Raw genomic sequence first — 21,545 nt, 5'->3', positions numbered from 1 at the left:
GCTCTAGCCTGTCTTTGTACTGCTGTTTGGCTGCCCTAATTCCTGAGTGTATATTTTTCTTGGCCTCTTTATAGAGGTCCCTGGTCTTGCTCGTGTGGCCTTCCTCTTTGGAAGAAAGGAGAGCCCTAAGCTCACCAGTGCTTATCGTTGCTGTGTGATAGAAAGGTATTTCATGGTATGCAATTCTCACATACACTGATGTAGGATGTGTCTGTGTAGTCTTGTGTGTTGGCATTGTTGTCCTTGAATATGTTCCAATCCGTGGCGTCTAGGCAGTCCTTTAACTCCCCAATGGCTTCTTCAGTCCATTTCTGCACTATATGTTTGACAGGTTTAGCAGTTTTTAGTTTCTGTCTGTATGCGGGGATGAGGTGTAGCATCACATGGTCTGAGTTGCCCAGCGGAGCGTGGGGGACAGTGTGGTATGCCCCTTTAATAGTGCCGTAAACGTTGTCCAGAATGTTTTATTGGCTTATTGAACAATTCACCATTTGTTTGTAGCTGGGAAGTTCCTGTTGTAGGCTGGTGTGGTTAAAATCCCCCATGATGGTCAAAGTAGAATCCGGATATTTATTTTCCACCTCTGTGATCTGATCAGCCTGCAGCTGTTGTGATGTGTGTGCACACAGGTGCTCGGCGTGATGTAGACTCTGGAGAGCATGCTTTAGACAGAATAGGGAAACACACACCATCTTTGAATTTACTGGACTGCTCCGGGATCAGCCCAGTTCAGCTGGAAGCCGGCTAGATCCACGGCGGTGTCGGGAATAGAGGCATTTAACCATTAAAAAAAGAAAGCAGAGGTGAGAGAGAAGTCGTTTTTTTCTCATCATCAAGTTGTAGCTTGTCGGATTTGTTGGCGAGTGAACGCACATTGGAGAGGGAGATGACGGACAAAGGGCATGGAGTCCTCATCTTCTGAAAGGCATGAGTCCCAGCTTCTCCTCCCCATGTGTCTCTGTCCCACAGTCCCATAACCTCGGTTTAAAGTCTGACTCAACATCGGGGTAGTCTTCAGTAGTATATTGTTGGATGATGATAGAATTTCAGGACAAATACCAGCCGGTACTGTGTCCCTAATATTCATTAGCCATTCTGGGTGAAATCCACATTTTGTTGCGATCCAAAAGGGAACAAGCAAACAAGTAAACACCCGAGCAGTGACCAAAACAATGTGGCTGATCACTGGCCACAACTGTGTGTGTATGATTGGCCGTTTCCGAAATCTTTCTTGCCTACTACTTACTAAAACTGCATACTGTATAGTAATTGTACTAGATAAAACATACTGTTTTATAAAGAATGTATTGCAGTAAGCAAAAACGATCAACCTTTTTGGTAATCAGTTGTTGTCCAACACACTTGGATCTGAAAAGATCACTCTCCTCCTCAATAGTTTGCAGCGAATTCTACTAGATGAAAAGTCTACATGAGTATGACATCAAAGCATACTTCATTTTCAAAATTTCACATAAAATATCATGTTTTTGCATAGCCAAACTGCCTACTATTTAGAACGCAAGTTCGGGTATTCAGACACGGCCATTGTGTATCTGTTTGTATGTAGAAGCCCATGTGGGTAATCTTATGTGTGTCCTACAGGTACACTGACTATGAGTTCATCAGTGATAACTCCATCTCGTGGTCAGCCGGCCTTCACAACCGCTACACCGAGAACTCTCTGAGAGGAGTCATCCTAGACATACACTTCCTGTCCCAGACCGACTTCCTGGTCTGCACCTTCTCCTCACAGGTAGGTGTACCACATCCCAGGCGTTCTCAAAAGTGGGGTGTCTGCGAAGGTACTACAGGGTGTCCTTGGCTAAAGCAACAAAAAAAAATAAATATATATATATATATATATATACACACACACACACAGATATATATTATTTTTATGAATATTACTAACAGTAACAGATTAAACAAATTATGGCCAAGGGATCTGTGGAATATGTTTAGAGGGTGTAATGCAATACAATGTAATATTATTCATGTACAATTTATATTCTTAATCATGAGCAACATGGGCCTGGGAGGCTCCCAGGGATATTGGTATCCTCAGTACTCCGCCAATTATACATTTTTCAACTCAATACCTCAATTTTTTTTTTTACATAAGTGCACTGTAATTTAAGCTTTAAAACTGCAATGTTTTCTCTCTGCCTCATGGTAGAATGAGTAAATTTGCAGGAAATTAGCTTGAAAACTGAATTAATTCTCTCCGATGCAATGAGGCGAGCCTTTAAAATGTTTCTTCCCAGGGCCTGGGACTTGATTCTTACAGCCATGCACTGAAGTCATAGTAAATGTTATGCTATGTGTATGATTATGAGGGGTCCCTGATGAATTTGCTTTCACAAAAGAGGTCCTCAGTCCCAAAAGGTTTGAGAACCCCTGCCATAGCCAACACAACAACCTTTAAGGTAATAGCCTACTACTACTGTCATTGTCATGTTAAACAATGACCATAGGAGATGGCAAGACAACACATAGATCTGGGACAAGGTAACTTTTTAATCTGAACAAATCTAAATAGTCAAATCCACATAATGTACAGTGCATTCGGAATGTATTCAGACCCCTTGGCTATTTTAACATTTTGTTACGTTACTGCCTTATTATAAAATTGATGAAATCGTTTTTATCCCTCATCAATCTACACACAAAACCTCATAATGACAAAGCAAATGCAGGTTTTAAGAAATATTAGCAAATTAAAAAAAAATACAAAACTGAAATATTACATTTACATACAGTAAGTATTCAGACCCTTTCCTCAGTACTTTGTTGAAGCACCTTTGGCAGTGATTTCAGCCTTGAGTATTCTTGGGTATGACGCTACAAGCTTGGCACACCTGTATTTGCACATTGGCTAACCGGGCTATCTGCATTGTGTCCCGCTACCCCATCTGTTACGCTACTGATACTCTCTGTTCATCATATATGCATAGGTACTTTAACCATATCCACATGTACATACTACCTCAATCAGCCCGACTAACCGGTGCCTGTATGTAGCCTCGCTACTGTTATAGCCTCGCTACTGTATATAGCCTCGATACTGTTATTTTTCATTGTCTTTTTACTGTTGTTTTTATTTCACCTAATACCTTTTTTGCACTGTTGGTTGGAGCCTGTAAGTAAGCATTTCACTGCAAGGTCTACACCTGTTGTATTCGGCTCATGTGACAAATAAACTTAGATTTGATTTGATTTGGAGAGTCTCTCCCATTCTTCTCTGCAGATCCTCTCAGGCTCTGTCAGGTTGGATGGGGAGCGTCACTGCACAGCTATTTTCAGGTCTCTCCAGAGATGTTAGATCGGGTTCAAGTCCGGGCTCTGGCTGGGCCACTCAAGGACATTCAGAAAATTGCGTTTACTTGTCTTGGCTGTGTGCTTAGAGTCGTTATCCTGTTGGAAGGTGAACCTTCGCACCAATCTGAGGTCCTGAGCGCTCTGGATCAGGTCTTCATCAAGGATCTCTCTGTACTTTTCTCCGTTCATCTTTCCCTCCATCCTGACTAGTCTCCTAGTCCCTGCCACTGAAAAACATCCCCACCGCGTGATGCTGCCACCACCATGCTTCACCGTTTCCTCCAGACGTGACACTTGGCATTCAGGCCAAAGAGTGTCATTTTGGTTTCATCAGACCAGAGAATTTTGTTTCTCGTGGTCTGGGAGTCCTTCAGGTGCCTTTTGGCAAACTCCAAGCAGAGTTTGGCTGGGCGGCCAGCTCTAGGAAGAGTCTTTGTGGTTCCAAACGTCTTCCATTTAAGAATGATGGAGGCTACTGTGTTCTAGGGGACATTCAATGCTGCAGAAATGTTTTGTTACCCTTCCCCAGATCTGTGCCTCGACACAATCCTGTCTCAGAGCTCTACGGACAATTAATTAGACCTCGTGGCCTTGTTTTTGCTCTGACAAGCACTGCTAACTGTGGTACCTTATATAGACAGTGCCTTTCCAAATCATGTCCAATCAATTGATTTTACCACAGGTAGACTCCAATAAAGTTCTAGAAAACATCTCAAGGATGATCAATGGAAACAGGATGCTCCTGAGCTCAATTTCGAGTCTCATAGCAAAGGGTCCGAATACTTATGTGTTTCTGTTTTTTTTTGTTGCTTTAACACATTTGCAAACGTTTCTGAAAATCTGTTTTTGCATTGTCATTATGGGCGATTGTGTGTAGATAGATGAGGAATGTTTGATTTAACCCGTTTTAGAATAAGGCTGTAACGTCACAAAATGTGGAGAAAGACAAAGGGCCTGTAAATACTCTCTGAATGCACTGTAATCTAACATGCAAGCTGCCATGATTCTTCACGCTTCCTGGTCACATGTCCTGTTTCCTGTATCTATACCTTCTGTTTCCTATACAGTGCCTTCAGAAAGTATTCCATATTTGGTTGTGTCACAGCCTGAATTGAAAATGGATTAAATCAAACAAATTTAAACACACCTGTCTAGACTCAATACTCCACAATGACATAGTGAAACCATGTTTATTTTTTTCGGGGGGCGGGGCTAATTTATTGAAATTTAAATACAGAAATATCTAAATACATAAGTATTCACACCCCTCAGTCAATACTTTGTAGAAGGACCTTTGGCAGCAATTATAGCGGTGAGTCTTTCTGGGTAAGTCTCTAAGAGCTTTCCACACCTGGATTGTGCAATATTTCCCATTATTATTCTCAAAATTCTTCAAGCCCTGTCAAATTGTATGTTGATCATTGCCAGACAATCATTTTCAGGTCTTGCCATAGATATTCAAGTAGATTTAAATCAAAATGAAGCAACTTGTTGTCCTGCTCCCAGTGTCTGAAAGAAAGCAGACTTTTCCTCTAGGATTTTGCCTGTGTTTAGCTCTAAACTCCCCAGTCCTTAACTAGTACAAGCATAACCATAACATGATGCAGCTACCACTATACTTGGAAATATGGAGAGTGGTACTCCGTAATGTGTTGTATTGGTTCTACTAAGCTAAACTCAGCAAAAATGGAAACGTTCTCTCATTGTCAACTGTGTTTATTTTCAGCAAACTAACAAGATTCAACAACTGAGAAATAAACTGAACAATTTCCACAGACATGTGACTAACATAAATGGAATAATGTGTCCCTGAACAAAGGGGGGTCAACATCAAAAGTAACAGTCAGTATCTGGTGTGGCCACCAGCTGCATTAAGTCCTGCAGTGCATCTGCTCCTCATGGACTGCACCATATTTGCCAGTTCTTGCTGTGAGATGTTACCCCACTCTTCCACCAAGGCGCCGGCAAGTTCCTGGACATTACTGGGGGGGAATGGCCCTAGCCCCCACCCTCCGATCCAAAAGGTCCCAGACGTGCTCAATGGGACTGAGATCTGGGCAGTATGGCAGAACACTGACATTCCTGTCTTGCAGGAAATAACGCACAGAATGAGCAGTATGGCTGGTGGCATTGTCATGCTGGAGGGTCATGTCAGGATGAGCCTGCAGGAAGGGTACCACATGAGGGAGGAGGATGTCTTCCCTGTAACGCACAGCATTGAGATTGACTGCGACTCGTCAGTGAAGGACACCTTTTGCCAGTCCTGTCAGCCTATTGCGGACAGTCTGAGCACTGATGGAGGGATTATGCATTCCTGGTGTTACTCGGGTAGTTGTTGTTGCCATCCTGTACCTGACCTGCAGGTGTGATGTTCAGATATACCGATCCTGTGCAGGTGTTGTTACACCTGGTCTGCCACTACGAGGACGATCAGCTGTCCGTCCTGTCTCCCTGTAGCACTGTCTTAGGTGTCTCATAGTACGGCTATGAGACACCTATGAGACACCTAAGACAGCGCTACAGGGAGACAGGATGGACAGCTGACATTGCAATTTATTGCCCTGGCCACATCTGCAGTCCTCATGCCTCCTTGCAGCATGCCTAAGGCATGTTCATGCAGATGAGCAGGAACCCTGGGCATCTTTCTTTTGGTGTTTTTCAGAGTCAGTAGAAAGGCCTCTTTAGTGTCATAAGCTTTCATAACTGTGACCTTAATTGCCTACCGTCTGTAAGCTGTTAGTGTCTTAAAGACCGTTCTACAGGTGCATGGTCATTAATTGTTTGTGGTTCTTTGAACAAGCATGGGAAACAGTGTATAAACCCTTTACAATGAAGATCTGTTATTTGCATTTTTACGAATTATCTTTAAAATACAGGGTCCTGAAAAAGGTATGTTTCTGTTTTTTTGCGTTTTAAGTTTATATGGAATTGTTTTAAGAAGAAGATCATTTTGCTATTTGATTTAGAATTATTATTTCTTTGACATGTATTTAACCCCTTATTTTTGTTACTAAACAGTCGCCATACATACTTCCATTCATTGTTTTTCAACCGGTAACGGTGAACCTTCAGACAAATCTTGTGAGCCCTGTGAGCGTCCTTGATCAAAACATCCAACACGTATGTGTTCGTGATAGTCTCACCTTTTCACAGAAGGGTCAAATTAGTGTTCGGACGCCACAGACAGAAGTTGGCAAATCGGCTGTATCGATTTCTGACAAGTCCCAAGATACTTGTGGGGGTCGTAGAGCAAAACGGAGGACACTATTGTGTTCGTGAGAGTCTCATCTTTCCATAGAGTTTGTAGGCCAAACCATTCGGACGCTACAGACGATTTTTTGGAGAAGACCGATTTTTGGGGATGTCTTCCTCTATGTCAACTGAGTTAAGGAGGATGCATGTGTCTTTGCAGTTACTGGGTGTAGGTGGCCTTCTTTGCGAGGCATTGGAAAAACACTGTTTGTTTTGGGTTGAATTTGTGTTTGAAATTCACTGCTCGACTGAGGGACCATGAAGATCATTTTATGTGTGTGGTAAAGAGATGAGGTAGTCATCCATGAATCATGTTAAACACTATTATTGCATACAGAGTGAGTCCATGCAACTTCTTATGTGACTTGTTAAGCAAATGTTTACTCCTGAACTTCTTTAGGCTTGCCATAGCAAAGGGGTTGAATACTTATTGACTCAAGACATTTCAACTTTTCATTTTTCCACTTTGACATGATGGGGTATTGTGTGTAGGCTGGGGCCGATAGAGATGGTTGCATCGCTTCAAGTCCGGAGGAAACTATGCAGTAGTTTGTCTTTCATGTATTATTTCTTACATTGTTAGCCCAGAAAATCTTAAATGGTATATACAGCCAGGAAGAACTATTGGATATAAGAGCGGGTCAATACGACTTCCCCGGACCTCCACCCTGGACATTGGATCTAATCCCAAGAGACCGACCCAAAACAACGTCATCGTTGCAAGGGAGACAGACGGAGCAGCCTCCTGGTCAGACTTAGAAGGCGAGCAACCATCCAGCGCTTCCGAGGTTCTTATCCGCCAATGTCCAGTGTCTAGACAACCAGGTGGACAAAAATGAGTTGCCTTCCAGAGAGACATCAGAGATTGTAACATGCTCTGTTTCACGGAAACATTGCTCACTCGGGATACGTTGTCAGAGTCAGTACATCCACCGGGTTTCTTCATGCGTCGCACCGACAGAAACATCTCTCTGGCAAGAAGAAGGGCAGGGGTGTACGACTCATGGTGTAATCATAACAACATGCAGGAACTCAAGTCCTTTTTTTCACCTGACATAGAACCCCCCCCTTCCCCCAGCATATACCTCAACGGTCCTGAAAGAACTTCACTGAACTCTATGTAAACTGGAAACCATATATGCTGAGGATACATTTACTGTAGCTGGGGATTTTAGTAAAGATAATTTGAGAACAAGGACCCCTAAATTCTACCAGCACATTGTAGTACCTGTAGTACCACATTGTAGTACCTGTAGTACCACATTGTAGTACCTGCTCGAGCAAAACACTGGAACTGGAACACCTCTACTACTTCCGCAATGAATACAAGGCCCTCCCCCGCCCTGCCTTCAGCAAATCTGACCATAACTCCATCTTGTTTCACCCTTCCTATAGGCAGAAACTAAAACAGGACGCGCCCGTGCTTAGGTCTATCCAATGCTGGTCTGACCAATTGGATTCCACACTTCAAGATTGCTTTGATCACATGGACTGGGATAAGTTCTGGATAGCCTCAGACAATAACATTGATGTATACGCTGACTCTGTGAGCAATTTTATAAGAAAGTGCATAGGAGACGTTGTACCCACTGTGACTATTAAAACCTTCCATAACCAGAAACCGTGGATTGATGGAAGCATTCGCGCAACACTGAAAGCGCGAACCACCGCATTTAATCATGGCTTGGAGACTGGAAATTTGACCAAATTCAAACAGTGTAGTTATTCCCTCCACAAGGCAATCAAAAAAGCAAAGTGTCAGTATAGAGACAAAGTAGAGTCGCAATTCAACGGCTCAAACATGAGACGTATGTGGCAGGGTCTACAGACAATCATGGATTACAAAAAGAAAACGAGCCCCGTCGCGGACATCGATGTCTTGCTCCCAGACAAACTAAACAACTTCTTTGCATGCAATACAGTGCCAACGACACAGCCCGCTACCAAAGACTGTGGGCTCTCCTTCTCCGAGGGCCGACGTGAGTCAAACGTTTAAACATGTTAACCCTCTCAAGGCTGCTGGCCCAGACGGCATCACTAGCCGCATCCCCAGAGCATGCGCAGACCAGCTGGCTGGTTTATTTATGGACATATGCAATCAATCCCTATCCCAGTCTGCTGTTCCCACATGCTTCAAGATGGCCACCATTGTTCCTGTTCCCAAGAATGCTAAGGTAACGGAACTAAATGACTATCGCCCCGTAGCACTCACTTCTGCCGTCATGAAGTGCTTTGAGAGATTGAGTCAAGGATCACCTCCACCATACCTGATACACTAGATCCATTCCAATTTTCTTACCGCCCCATTAGGTCCACAGAAGATGCAATCACCATCACACCGCACACTGCCCTATCCCATCTGGACAAGAGGAATACTTATGTAAGAATGCTGTTCAATGACTACAGCTCAGCATTCAACACCATAGTACCCTCCAAATTCATCATTAAGCTTGAGATCCTGGATTTCGACACCGTCCTGTGCAACTGGATCCTGGACTTTCTGATGGGTCGCCCCCAGGTGGTGAAGGTAAGAAGCAACATCTCCACCCTGCTGATCATCAACACTGGGCCCCACAAGGGTGCGTTCTCAGCCCTCTCCTCTACTCCCTGTTCACCCATGACTGCGTTGCCATGCACGCCTCCAACTCAATCATCAAGTTTGCAGACAACACTACAGTGGTAGGCTTGATTACCAACAACGACGAGAAGTTGGTAATCTCGGAGTGCGGTGTCAGGAAAAGAACCTCTCACTCAACGTCAAAACTCAAATCACTGGCCACTTTAATAAATGGATTTAATAAAAGGTATCACTAGTCACTTTAAATAATGCCACTTTAATAATGTATATACTGTATTTTATACAATCTATTGCAACTTGCCTATGCCGCACGGCCATCGTGCACCCATATATGTATATGTACATATTCTTATTGCATCCCCTTACATTTGTGTGTATAAGGTAGTCATTGTGAATTTGTTAGATTACTTGTTAGATATTACTGCACTGTCGGAACTAGAAGCACAAGCTCTACACTTGCATTAACATCTGCTAACCATGTGCATGTGACCAATAAAATTTGATTTGATAACACAACAAAAATTTGGAAAAAAAGTGAAGGGGTGTGAATACTTTCTGAAGGAACTGCGTCTGTACTTCCTGTTTCCTGTATCTCTACGTACTGTTTTCTGTAGCTCAACTTCCTGTTTATACCTCCTGTTTCCTGTATCTCTTCTTTCTGGTTCCAGGTGTGCCGCGTGGCCTACGAGATGATGCAGACGCTGCACCCGGACGCCTCCTCCTTCTTCCACTCGCTAGACGACATCTACTACTTCGGTGGTCAGAACGCCCACAACCAGATCGCCATCTACCCCCACCACCCCCGCAGTCCCGAAGACATACCCCTGGAGCCCGGTGACGTCATCGGCGTGGCGGGGAACCACTGGGATGGCTACTCGAAAGGGGTCAACCGTAAAATGGGCCGCACCGGCCTCTACCCGTCCTACAAAGTCAAGGAGAAGATCGAGACCGTAAAGTACCCCACGTACCCCGAGGCAGACAAGCTGCTCTCAAACTCCCAACAGAAGTGAAGAAGAAAGGGAAAGATGAAGATAAAAATAGAGAAATAGACTCTGAATCAGTGATAGAACAGGGGGAAAGGGGGGGGGGTGGTCGTGTTTAGGCTGCACTGAGAGTCTGTGTGTGTTTGTGTGTTGTGTGTGTGTGTGTGTGTGTGTGTGGGTCTGTAAATTATGGAATCTTGCAGCTGCCACTACATCGTCCCCGTGCACACAGATTATGATGAAAAGTATCAATCAAACATTGATTTCAAACGAACCGGAAAACAATTAAACGCCCGTAGCCGACAACGTGGACTGGGAATGGAACTAGCAAATCGGGTCGAGCCTTGGATCAAGGGCTGAAAAACAATTATAAACTGGAAGTAAAAAAAAACATGTTTTCATTTTTATTCAATTATTTTGGTGGTTTTAATTCTATTCTTGCCTTATTTCTTCTCTCCTGTGTTCATTAAATGTACTGTATCTTGCATCTTACCCTTGCCAAATTCACTCACTGCGTTCCTCCCCTCTCCTTCTGCTCCAATAGCACTGTCCAACATCTAGTCTTTCATGTGCAATTCCTTTTATACCACCTTAATGTCTTTTTAACAAGTGATTTGATTTTAACGTGCGTGTGTCTGTTTAGGGGGCATGACATGGTGCCTGTCATCAGTGAGCGGAGTTCTTATGTCCTTATTCCTGACTGAATAGTTGTGTTGTGCTCAATGAGACTGGTGGTGACAGTTGGACCCTTAGCAGGAACTTGAACCGTGAACTATGGTGACCAATAAGTGAAGATTGATGATGGTGAACAATGTTGATCTATGTTGAACAATAATACTCTATGGTGACCTATGATTACCTTTGAACTATGATGACCTGTAATGATCTACGGCGAACTACAGTGCACACAGGAGCACTCTTTAGGCTCACCAAACAAAGCACTCCACTGAGCTAATGTCCTTTTGACATCTCTACGTCCATCTGTTTGTTTGTTGTATTTTTTTGTTACTAACATTACTGTTGGAAATATGAGGTGGGGGGAAAAAAAGAGATGCCTATGTTGAAATTGATAATGCTATGTCATAAGAGGTTTGTAATCGAACGTGATAAAGAACTTTGTCATAGCTTATGTTCTGGGGGCATTTTCTTTGATAACAACCACTGATCGAGTAAACTTGACAAACCAAGTGACACTTGTGTTGTCCCGCTCCATCTACATTAAAAGGAATCCAAAATGATTCCACCTCTACCCTCGACCCCCCCCCCCAAAAAACTCCTTATGAATGATGTTGAATAAATGTGTTACAAAGGTTGTTATGGATGATACTGCTACTCCCACAAAGGTTGATATTAATTGTTCAATGTGAACCTACCAGGAATGTCTTTGTCCCGAATCAAGATGGCCTCCTAGTCAGGTGACCTATCATCATCAGCTGACCAGTCACCTGACCTCATCAAGATGGCAAACATTTGATGGTTTGACAGCCATCGGAGGACTTCATCCAGTATGTGTTCGTGACATGAGGGTTATGTATGCCTTAACCCATAAAGTAAAGTGTCATCCCTCTTCCTTTAGATGGAAGGGTCCAGCCAGAGCCAAATATTTAGAGAGTTGGGACATTGCAGTTTCTGTCTGAACGTTCCGATAGCGCTACATTCTCCTCCGTAGCCATTGCTTAGTGATAACTGACGCTTCCGTGTTGTGCTGTTTATTCTGAACGTTTTCTAAACCAATGAAGATGTCCATTTGTTGACACTACAATAGTATATATATATATATATATATAAAATACTTGGATACACATGATCCTGAATGCTAATCAATAAAAATGTCTATTAAATTCACTGCTCTGTTTTGCTTGTTTACAGTGGGTCATTTCATACGGAACTGTCGGAGGTGCTATCTTAATGTTACATCACCAAAATGTTGAGAATAAAATGGCGTCTGTTCTAGAAGTTGTCCAAACTCTCTAAATATATGGCTCTGGGTCCGGCGTCACTGACGGCCAAAGGCTGTCGATGACCCCTTGTGTGGCCGTAATGCCCACTAAAAAAGATACATGCTTTGCTGCCAAAGTGGCAATTGTGCCCTTGGGCTGAATGTAATAACTCCCTTCTCACGGCTGCCAATCACCGTTCTCCTAAGCGTCTCTCACTCATATCGCTCTCTCAGATATCTCAATTGAACTCTGTGAAGCATTTATTTGGTCTGCAATTTCTGAGGCTGGTAACTCTAATGAACTTATCCTCTGCAGCAGAGGTAAATCTGGGTCTTCCTTTCCTGTGGCGATCATCGTGAGAGACAGTTTCATCATAGCGCTTGATGGTTTTTGCGACTGCACTTGAAGAAACTTTCAAATTGCTAGAAATGTTTCGGATTGACTGACCTGTCATTTCTCTTTGGTTATTTGAGCTGCTCTTGCCATAATATTGACTTTTACCAAATAGGGCTATCTTCTGTATACCACCCCTACCTTGTCACAACACAACTGATAGGCTCAAACACGTTAAGAAGGAAAGAAATTCCACAAATTAACTTTTTTTAAAAGCACACCTGTTAATTCTCCCGGCTGCCAATCACTGTGCTCCTAAACGCCTCTCACTCAAATCGCTCTCAGATATCTAACATTCTTCTTAGCCAATACCTGTCACGTGATCGGGTCCTTCTCACAGGCATCGCATCCCCAAAGCAGGCTAGAAGAGAAGACCGACACATCGGGGATGCAACAGCATCGAATTCTGAGGCGCTTGTTGAAGACATTAGAACTGTCCACATTTACCACGTAAGCCAACATGATGAGTAGGCCTAACGAACAACAAAGTACTAGCGTATGTCAACCTACTATCCCCAATAGTACAAAAGTCAACCTTTTCTATTGGTCAACTTGTCCTTCTGTACGAGAAAATAATATTTCAAACATACTCTGGGATAGTTGTGGGACGTGACAGATCCCAAATGAAAACAACCATTATAGCCTACATACAAATACAAATGAAAATGTACAAGCAATGAGGCTGATGCAACAGAACAGAATGACTAGCTTAAAATATTGATGAACTGTTAGGCTATTTCTTCACATAAATGCAGCAATGCGCACAAGACGGGAAGGCTATACTCTCAAATTGTCACGTTCTGACCTTTATTTCCTTTGTTTTTGTATTTATTTAGTATGGTCAGGGCGTGAGTTGGGGTGGGCAGTCTATATTTGTTTTTCTATGATTTGGGGATTTGTATGTTTCGGCCTAGTATGGTTCTCAATCAGAGGCAGGTGTCATTAGTTGTCTCTGATTGAGAATCATACTTAGGTAGCCTGGGTTTCACTGTTTGTTTGTGGGTGATTGTCTATGTTAGTTGCTTGTTTCAGCACAGGTCTCATTTATAGCTTCACGGTCGTTATTTGTTTATTGTTTTTGTATAGTTTGTATTCAGTGTTCAGTGCTTTCTTTTATTAAATATTCATCATGAACACATACCACGCCGCATTTTGGTCCTCCGATCCTTCTCGCCTCTCCTCTTCAGGTGAAGAGGAGGACGACCGTGACACAAATGTTCTAAAATGCCATTTTAATGGAAGTGCACTGCAAATGCGAGCTCTTTCATATGACAGAGATGGAAAATATCCTTCCGAAATGTAGTAAGACACATTAACAAGCATGTGTTGTTAACATGACTGGACAACGAAACAAAGCTGAGAACATCTCCGCATGTGTGGTTTCCACAGTGAAGCCTGGAGGAGGTGGTGTGATGGATTTATTTTGAATTCAAGGCACATTTAACCAGCATGGCTACCACAGCATGGCTTCCACAGCATTCTGCCATCCCATCTGGTTTGCGCTTAGTGGGACTATCATTTGTTTTCAACAGGAAAAGGATGTGTAAGGGCTATTTGACCAAGAAGGAGAGTGATGGAGTGCTGCATCAGATGACCTGTCCTCCACAATACCTGACCGCAACCCAATTGAGATGGTTTGGTATGAGTTGGACCGCAGAGTGAAGGAAAATCTTCCAACAAGTGCTCAGCATGTGTGGGAACTCTTTCGAGACTGCTGGAAAAGCATTGCAAGTGAAGCTAGTTGAGAGAATGCCAAGAGTGTGCAAAGCTGTCAAGGCAAAGGGTGGTTACGTTAAAGAATCTCAAATATAAAATATTTATAAACACTTTTTTGGTTACTTCATGATTCCATGTGTTATTTCATAGTTTTGATGTCTTCACTATTATTCTACAATATAGAAAATATATGTTTTAAATTAAAAACTTGAATGAGTAGGTGTGTCCAAACTTTTGACTGGTACTGCATATATATAGGCTAAACACCAGTCTTGTTTGACAAATTTAAAGTAGGGTCATTATTAACAGCTGAAGGCTGGATTCTGTTCGACATACTTGAGGCACTGTTAGACAAGATAGGAAAGGCCAGTGCATTGCAACCTCACCCACCTTGCAATCTGAGTGGAGGCAGTCAACATTTAGAAACTATAAACCTAATTGTTTGAAACCTGAACGTTTTTTGTCATTTTCTGTTTAATGTTTTTCCATGTTCTGACAGAATGTTAAGGGGATTATTTCATAAACACTTCCTCATATGCCCTTGAAACTAGTAGCCTATTTATCTCATGTTCTAAACTTTCAGTTTTCAAATCAATGTAATTGTCTATTTTGGTTAATGGCCTTGGTGCCCTGGCAGATTGGGCACCTCTTGAAGGCCAAATGGCCTTGCCACTGAAATCACGAATTTCCAGCCCTGGTCCAGCTAGAAACCAATTATTTATCTAGATATACTGTAAAGCTGCCAGAGTGAGTCACCCCAATGGACAATTCAGCCACCTAAAACCCCCATGCACCAGATGACAGAGAAGAATATTAATGCCATTTAGCAGACACTTTTATCCAAAGTGGGAATCAAACCCACAACTCTGGGAGTGTATACGCCATGTTATTTTACACAGTACTTCTTGTTCTCTTATGTCCAGTTTTTTACTTCCTACAACGTCTTGGTCATTTAGGATCTCTAATTATGCGTCTTATTTTTGCAGACTTCTTATGTACACAGCACTGGCGGTGTATGGGAGCTTTGTTACATATCCCTCCTTTAACTCCATCAGTGATCTACATGCCTCGTTGGACAGCAACAAGATAAAGTGCAGAGCTAGCGGGGAGATGAGTTTCGAGTGTACGAAGGAGAAAATCCTTTTTTTTATAGCTATTCACACTTCTGACAACAATTCAGAGCCAATTTAGTCTGGGTTGACAACCACACTCACAAAGTGTGCGGTGCAGACACGAGCACACGCACATCCTCTCTCTTAGCCGAGAGCTATTCAGTGAACATCTCTTTCACCGAGTAAGAGGTGCCTCCAGGGCTTTCTAAATGCACAAGTTAACTCGAGGGGAGTTTAATTAAAACACTTGACGCTGTAAGAGTCATTTAAAAGAGACGTTAGTTCAGTTAATTATTCTGTTAATTGGTCTGCGGGTACCCGGTGTGGGTGCCTCCAGGTTTTTAACTGGCCGATTCTCCTCTCTCTTTTACGGCCAAATTTTTTAAACAATTGTAAATCTCACAGATAACACAGGGCTGCTTTATAGGCAGCGTAGCGAAGGTGTGTCCTGCCTTGTGGCCTGAGGGTAGACCATTGCTACAGAAAGAGCATGTTGATGGTCATTCTCCTGGTTTCTGGAGTATTTGGGGCCTTAATCCATGCTTTAAGTACAGTATACAGGTATTGTGGCATTGAAGTGTAAGTCAGTGGAAAAGTTTAACAAGTTACAGCAGCATGCTGACTTTCCGAATTCATGTCTTGAGTTCATTTTGGCAGCCATTTTAGATTTAGTTTTATTCTTAGTCTTTTGACTAAAATAGCTTGTAGTCTTAATCACATTTTAGTAATTTAATCCTTAGGTTTAGTTATTATCAGTCGTCTAAACTCTGGACAATTTTAGTCTAGTTTTAGTCAATGCATTGTCTATTAAATAATTAATATTTAGGATAGCAGATAATTAACTGCAACGTCCCAATGGGTAAATTGTCTTAGACACACAGTACTGCTCTATACAAAATAGACACTGTACATTACACATGAAAAATAATGCATACCCTTATTATCAAACACTGCTCATATGGCCACATACAGTTGATGTCGGAAGTTTACATACACCTTAGCCAAATACATTTCAACTCAGTTTTTCACAGTTCCTGACATTTAGTCCTAGTAAAATTTCCATGTCTTAGGTCAGTTAGGATCACCTCTTTATTTTAGTAATGTGAAATGTCAGAATAAGAGTAGAGAGAATGATTTATTTCAGCTTTCATCACATTCCCAGTGGGTCAGAAGTTTACATACACTCAGTTAGTATTTGGTAGCATTGCCTTTAAATTGTTTAACTTGGGTAAAACATTTCGGGTAGCCTTCCACAATAAATTGGGTGAATTCTGACAGAGCTGGTGTAACTGAGTCAGGTTTGTAGGCCTCCTTGCTCGCACACGCTTTTTCAGTTCTGCGCCCAAATGTTCTATGTCATTGAGGTCAGGGCTTTCTGATGGCCACTCCAATAGCTTGACTTTGTTGTCCTTAAGCCATTTTGCCACAACTTTGGATGTATGCTTGGGGTCATTGTCCATTTGGAAGACCCATTTGGGATCAAGCTTTAACTTCCTGACTGATGTCTTGAGATGTTGCTTAAATATATCCACTTAATTTTCCATCCTCATGATGCCATCTATTTTGTGAAGTGCACCAGTCCCTCCTGCAGCAAAGCACCCCCACAACATGATGCTGCCACCCCCATGCTTCACGGGTTGGGATGGTGTTCTTTGGCTTGCAAGCCTCCCCCTTTTTCCTCCAAAAATAACAATGGTCATTATGGCCAAACAGTTCTAAAAATGGCCAGTGGACATTTCTCCAAAAAGTACGATCTTTGTCCCCACGTGGTTTTGGAGCAGTGGCTTCTTCCTTGCTGAGTGGACTTTCATGTTATGTCGATATCGGACTCGTTTTACTGTCTATATAGATACTTTTGTAACTTTTTCCTCCAGCATCTTCACAAGGTCCTTTGCTGTTGTTCTGGGATTGATTTGCACTTTTCGCAACAAAATACATTCATCTCTAGGAGACCGAGCGCGTCTCCTTCCTGAGCGCTATGACGTCTGTGTGGTCCCATGGTGTTTATATGTGCTTATTATTGTTTGTACAGATGAACGTGGTACCTTCAGGCATTTAGAAATTGCCCCCAAGGATGAACCAGACTTGTGGAGGTCTACAGTTTTTTTCTGAGGACTTGGCTGATTTCTTTTGATTTTCCCATGATGTGAAGCAAAGAGGCACTGAGTTTGAAGGTAGGCCTTGAAATACATCCACAGGTACACCTCCAATTGACTCAAATGATGTCAATTAGCCTATCAGAAGCTTCTAAAGCCATGACATAATTTTCTGGAATTTTCCAAGCTGTTTAAAGGCACAGTCAACTTAGTGTATGTGAACTTCTGACCCACTGGAATTGTGATAAAGTGAATTATAAGTTAAATAATCTGTGTATAAACAATTGTTGTAAAAATGACTTGTCATGCACAAAGTAGATGTCCTAACAGACTTGCCAAAACTATAGTTTGTTAACAAGAAATTTGTGGAGTGGTTGAAAAACGAGTTTTAATGACTCCAACCTAAGTGTATGTTAACTTCTGACTTCAACTGTACATAATACTTTGCACATTCCCTTATTATGTCAGTAACACAGCTGAGCTTTACTTATTTCTGTTTGGGTATTTGATGGACATGCGAATGAAGGAGTGGTTACACCTGTTCAGTTTACACTTAAGGACCCCATAGAGTCTGCCTGTGGGGAGGATGGACCCTATAGAGTCTGCCTGTGGGGAGGATGGACCCTATAGAGTCTGCAAGTGGGGAGGATGGACCGTATAGAGTCTGCCTGTGGGGAGGATGGACCCTATAGAGTCTGCCTGTGGGGAGGATGGACCCTATAGAGTCTGCCTGTGGGGAGGATGGACCCTATACCATCTGCCTGAGGGGAGGATGGAGCCTATAGAGTCTGCCTGTGGGGAGGATGGACCCTATAGAGTCTGCCTGTGGGGAGGATGGACCCTATAGTGTCTGCCTGTGGGGAGGATGGACCCTATAGAGTCAGCCTGTGGGGAGGATGGACCCTATAGCATCTGCCTGAGGGGAGGATGGACCCTATAGAGTCTGCCTGTGGGGAGGATGGACCCTATAGAGTCTGCCTGTGGGGAGGATGGACCCTATAGAGTCTGCCTGTGGGGAGGATGGACCCTATAGCATCTGCCTGAGGGGAGGATGGACCCTATAGAGTCTGCCTGTGGGGAGGATGGACCCTATAGAGTCTGCCTGTGGGGAGGATGGACCCTATAGAGTCTGCCTGTGGGGAGGATGGACCCTATAGTGTCTGCCTGTGGGGAGGATGGACCCTATAGAGTCAGCCTGTGGGGAGGATGGACCCTATAGCATCTGCCTGAGGGGAGGATGGACCCTATAGAGTCTGCCTGTGGGGAGGATGGACCCTATAGAGTCTGCCTGTGGGGAGGATGGACCCTATAGAGTCTGCCTGTGGGGAGGATGGAACCTATAGAGTCTGCCTGTGGGGAGGATGGACCCTATAGAGTCTGCCTGAGGGGAGGAGCTGATATTCAGAGTGAAGTGCATGGGAGGGATCTGGAATAATTGTCTGTGCTTGTCTGGTAACAGTCTGTTCAAACAATAGTCTGCAGGGAGGGATGTTGCCTTACACCCATGACCTTCACACCCATGACCTTCACACCCATGACCTTCACACCCATGACATTCATTGCAGTTTGTATCAGGCGGGCAATTTGAGATGTCAGTTGGACTGATGAATTGCCAAACCATACTGTGATGCCATATCTCAAGATACTCTCTACGACCACATGGTAGAACAGAAGCATTATTTTCTGGTACAATTCCAAAAACCCAGAGTCTACATAGGAAATAGAGGCATTGGTTGGACTCTGCAGCAGACACACTCTAGTTGGACCTTCCAGCTTAGCACATTGTACATATGTACACCCAGGTACTTATCCGAACTAACCTTTGCTATGTTGGCATTGTGGACAACCACAGGCATGTGGTCACCGACAGATTTGGGGTCAAACACCATCTCCTCTATTTTCTTTACATTGAGGATGAGAGAGTGCTCATCATATCACTTAACACATCTCTGACTTTTGAATCTCTGACTTGTACACAGTAGTATCTGCATCTTGATACAATAGACCAAGAATGACAGTATCATCAGAAAACTTGACAATATAGTTATCAGGATTACTGCTAGTGCATTCATGAGGGTACTGTTAACTCTAACCGGTCGAGAATGACTAGTCAGGAATAAGTGGTACCATCTAATGGTGTAGCGGTTAACACCATCTGATTTAACTGGCTGAGTAGGACAAGTGGTTTTAACGCTGAACTGAAATCAATAAATAACTGTCCAGCATAGGCCATGGGGTTTTCCAGATGCTGAACAATGAGATGCACTGTGGTGTTGATTGCATCATCCGTCCCACGACTTTTCCCTTGATAAGGATCTAACACACCATGATCTTTTCAAAACCCTTAAATGCGATGGGGGTCAGAGCAACAGGTGTGTATTCATCATTTTATTTTGGACAAGGCTTTTTGGGGACTGGAGTGCTAATGGCCTTTTTTTCCACAAAGATGTGGACAATATGGGAGTCTACAGACCTCTGAAAGACAGGGCATCAAGCAGGAGTAAGTTCCTCGAAGAAAAGAAGAGTTGCCTTAGTCATACAGGTGTGCTTGAAGACTAGTGCCGGCCACAGGGTTGATCTCCGACCTAAGAACAATGTCATCAATAACAATGGGGTCAGTCATTATCACACTCAGCAGAGAAGTCATGTACATCAAATATTTCATAGAAAACACTAAATTGATTGGCATTGGTCAATTAATCTGGTGTGCGCAAGGATTCTTTAGGCAAGGTTCAGTTGGACGGTGTTTTGATTGGAGTTAGACAGGTGGTTTAACTTAACATTTTTAACATTTCCAAAACATTTCTGTCCCAAGTCACTACTTCACCGGAGAGGCATTTGAATGTAATCTTTTTTCAATCAAAATGTATTTTATGGGCAGAAATACCTTCTGGAACATGTGAACTTTCATGTGCCTTAATAACAAAACGTATATGCCATCTGTAAATAAGAATTAAACTGTTAAATTATGAGCCTCGTTGGTTTAGTCATGGAAAAAGACAGGAACCTTCCCGCTAGCGCTGATTGGCTGGGATAATGAATGGGCTGGACATACCAAGAGATGAGTTCGAACTGGTCTGCCATGCATCATGCGTCTGTCGATAACATGAGCTGTTCAGTATGTGTCGATAATCCTTGCTGCTGCGGCTTTTTAAAAGTACAGTATATAACATTAGCCATGGAGAACTGCAAAAGTGTTGATACTGCTCTCAACAACATTGCTGCCCTGAATTTAGCAGGCGCTATGGACAAAGTGTGAAAAGGTAGTGATCGACTACTTTCCGCACACAGTCAGAGTGAACTGGAGTGACTTGACACAACGCGGGCCAAACAAGCTGTACAGTCTACAGACAAAACAGAGTTAAAGGGGTTCCAGTCTGCTGTGAAGCGTTCATCCACGCACACAGGGAAGAGCCTAGCTACATTTTCAGTCATGATACAGTACATTTCTAATTCAGTCAGAAAGTTGTTTGCATTGCATGTTAAAGCATACTTTAACCACTGTAGCTAGCAAACGTTAGCTTGCTGGCTCGCTAGCTAACGATGCGTGTATGGTCTGTGTAGTAATATTATTTGTATCTCAGAAAGCCATATGCATTGCTAGTTATAGCCTAATGTTAGCCAACTAAGATTGAAACTCCTAGGTTAGCTTTAGCTACCTGTGGATTCATACTACAGCATCAAGCAAAATTGGGATTACAAGTTTATCAACTTCCCATTGTTCTTCAACTGCAGTGTATGATATACCATTGTGTTGCTCTGAGTCTCTACAATATAAAAAGCACAATTGGAAATGTTGCTACTTAAGACACAAAAAGAGGTGGTTGGCCCTTTGTCAAGAATTATGTTATTTTTAGTGTCACATTTAACAGACTGTTCATACCCAGGTAGTGACATTGTCAGTTTGCAACGATACACAAAAAGTTTCCAAAATAAAAATAGGGGCTTTTGGGGTGCGTTGTAGTTGTTGGTTGACATAGTCAGCTACTTTGGCAGTAGCCCTCGCAGCCGTGGAACTAGGGGTATGTAGAAGAATGCTTCTGAATTCCCGGGGGTAGGTAAAACCGCCTTCGACTCAAACATAGCTGTTGAACGTCTGGATTGTATATTGTTTACACCATTTGTTGTTGATGCACACACAGATACTGCCTCCTCTG

The 21,545-nt window shown here is 42.9% G+C and overlaps 1 protein-coding gene across 1 annotated transcript in view; it reads left to right on the top strand.

The window, feature by feature from the left end:
• LOC123990903 (alpha-(1,6)-fucosyltransferase-like) overlaps window positions 1–11,255 on the top strand; it is a 155,150-nt gene extending 143,895 nt beyond the window's left edge. Inside the window, exons 9-10 of the mRNA XM_046291912.1 lie at window positions 1,603–1,753; window positions 9,817–11,255. Of these exons, the coding sequence (XP_046147868.1) occupies window positions 1,603–1,753; window positions 9,817–10,158 (493 nt within the window). The 3' untranslated portion in view covers window positions 10,159–11,255. The remainder of the gene's footprint in view (window positions 1–1,602; window positions 1,754–9,816) is intronic.
• Window positions 11,256–21,545: the final 10,290 nt, after the last annotated feature.

This window comes from Oncorhynchus gorbuscha, linkage group LG12, assembly GCF_021184085.1.
Source record: "Oncorhynchus gorbuscha isolate QuinsamMale2020 ecotype Even-year linkage group LG12, OgorEven_v1.0, whole genome shotgun sequence".
Classification (NCBI taxonomy): domain Eukaryota; kingdom Metazoa; phylum Chordata; class Actinopteri; order Salmoniformes; family Salmonidae; genus Oncorhynchus; species Oncorhynchus gorbuscha.
Note: the sequence above shows the minus strand (reverse complement) of the source record. Positions and strands in the feature narration are given on the sequence as shown.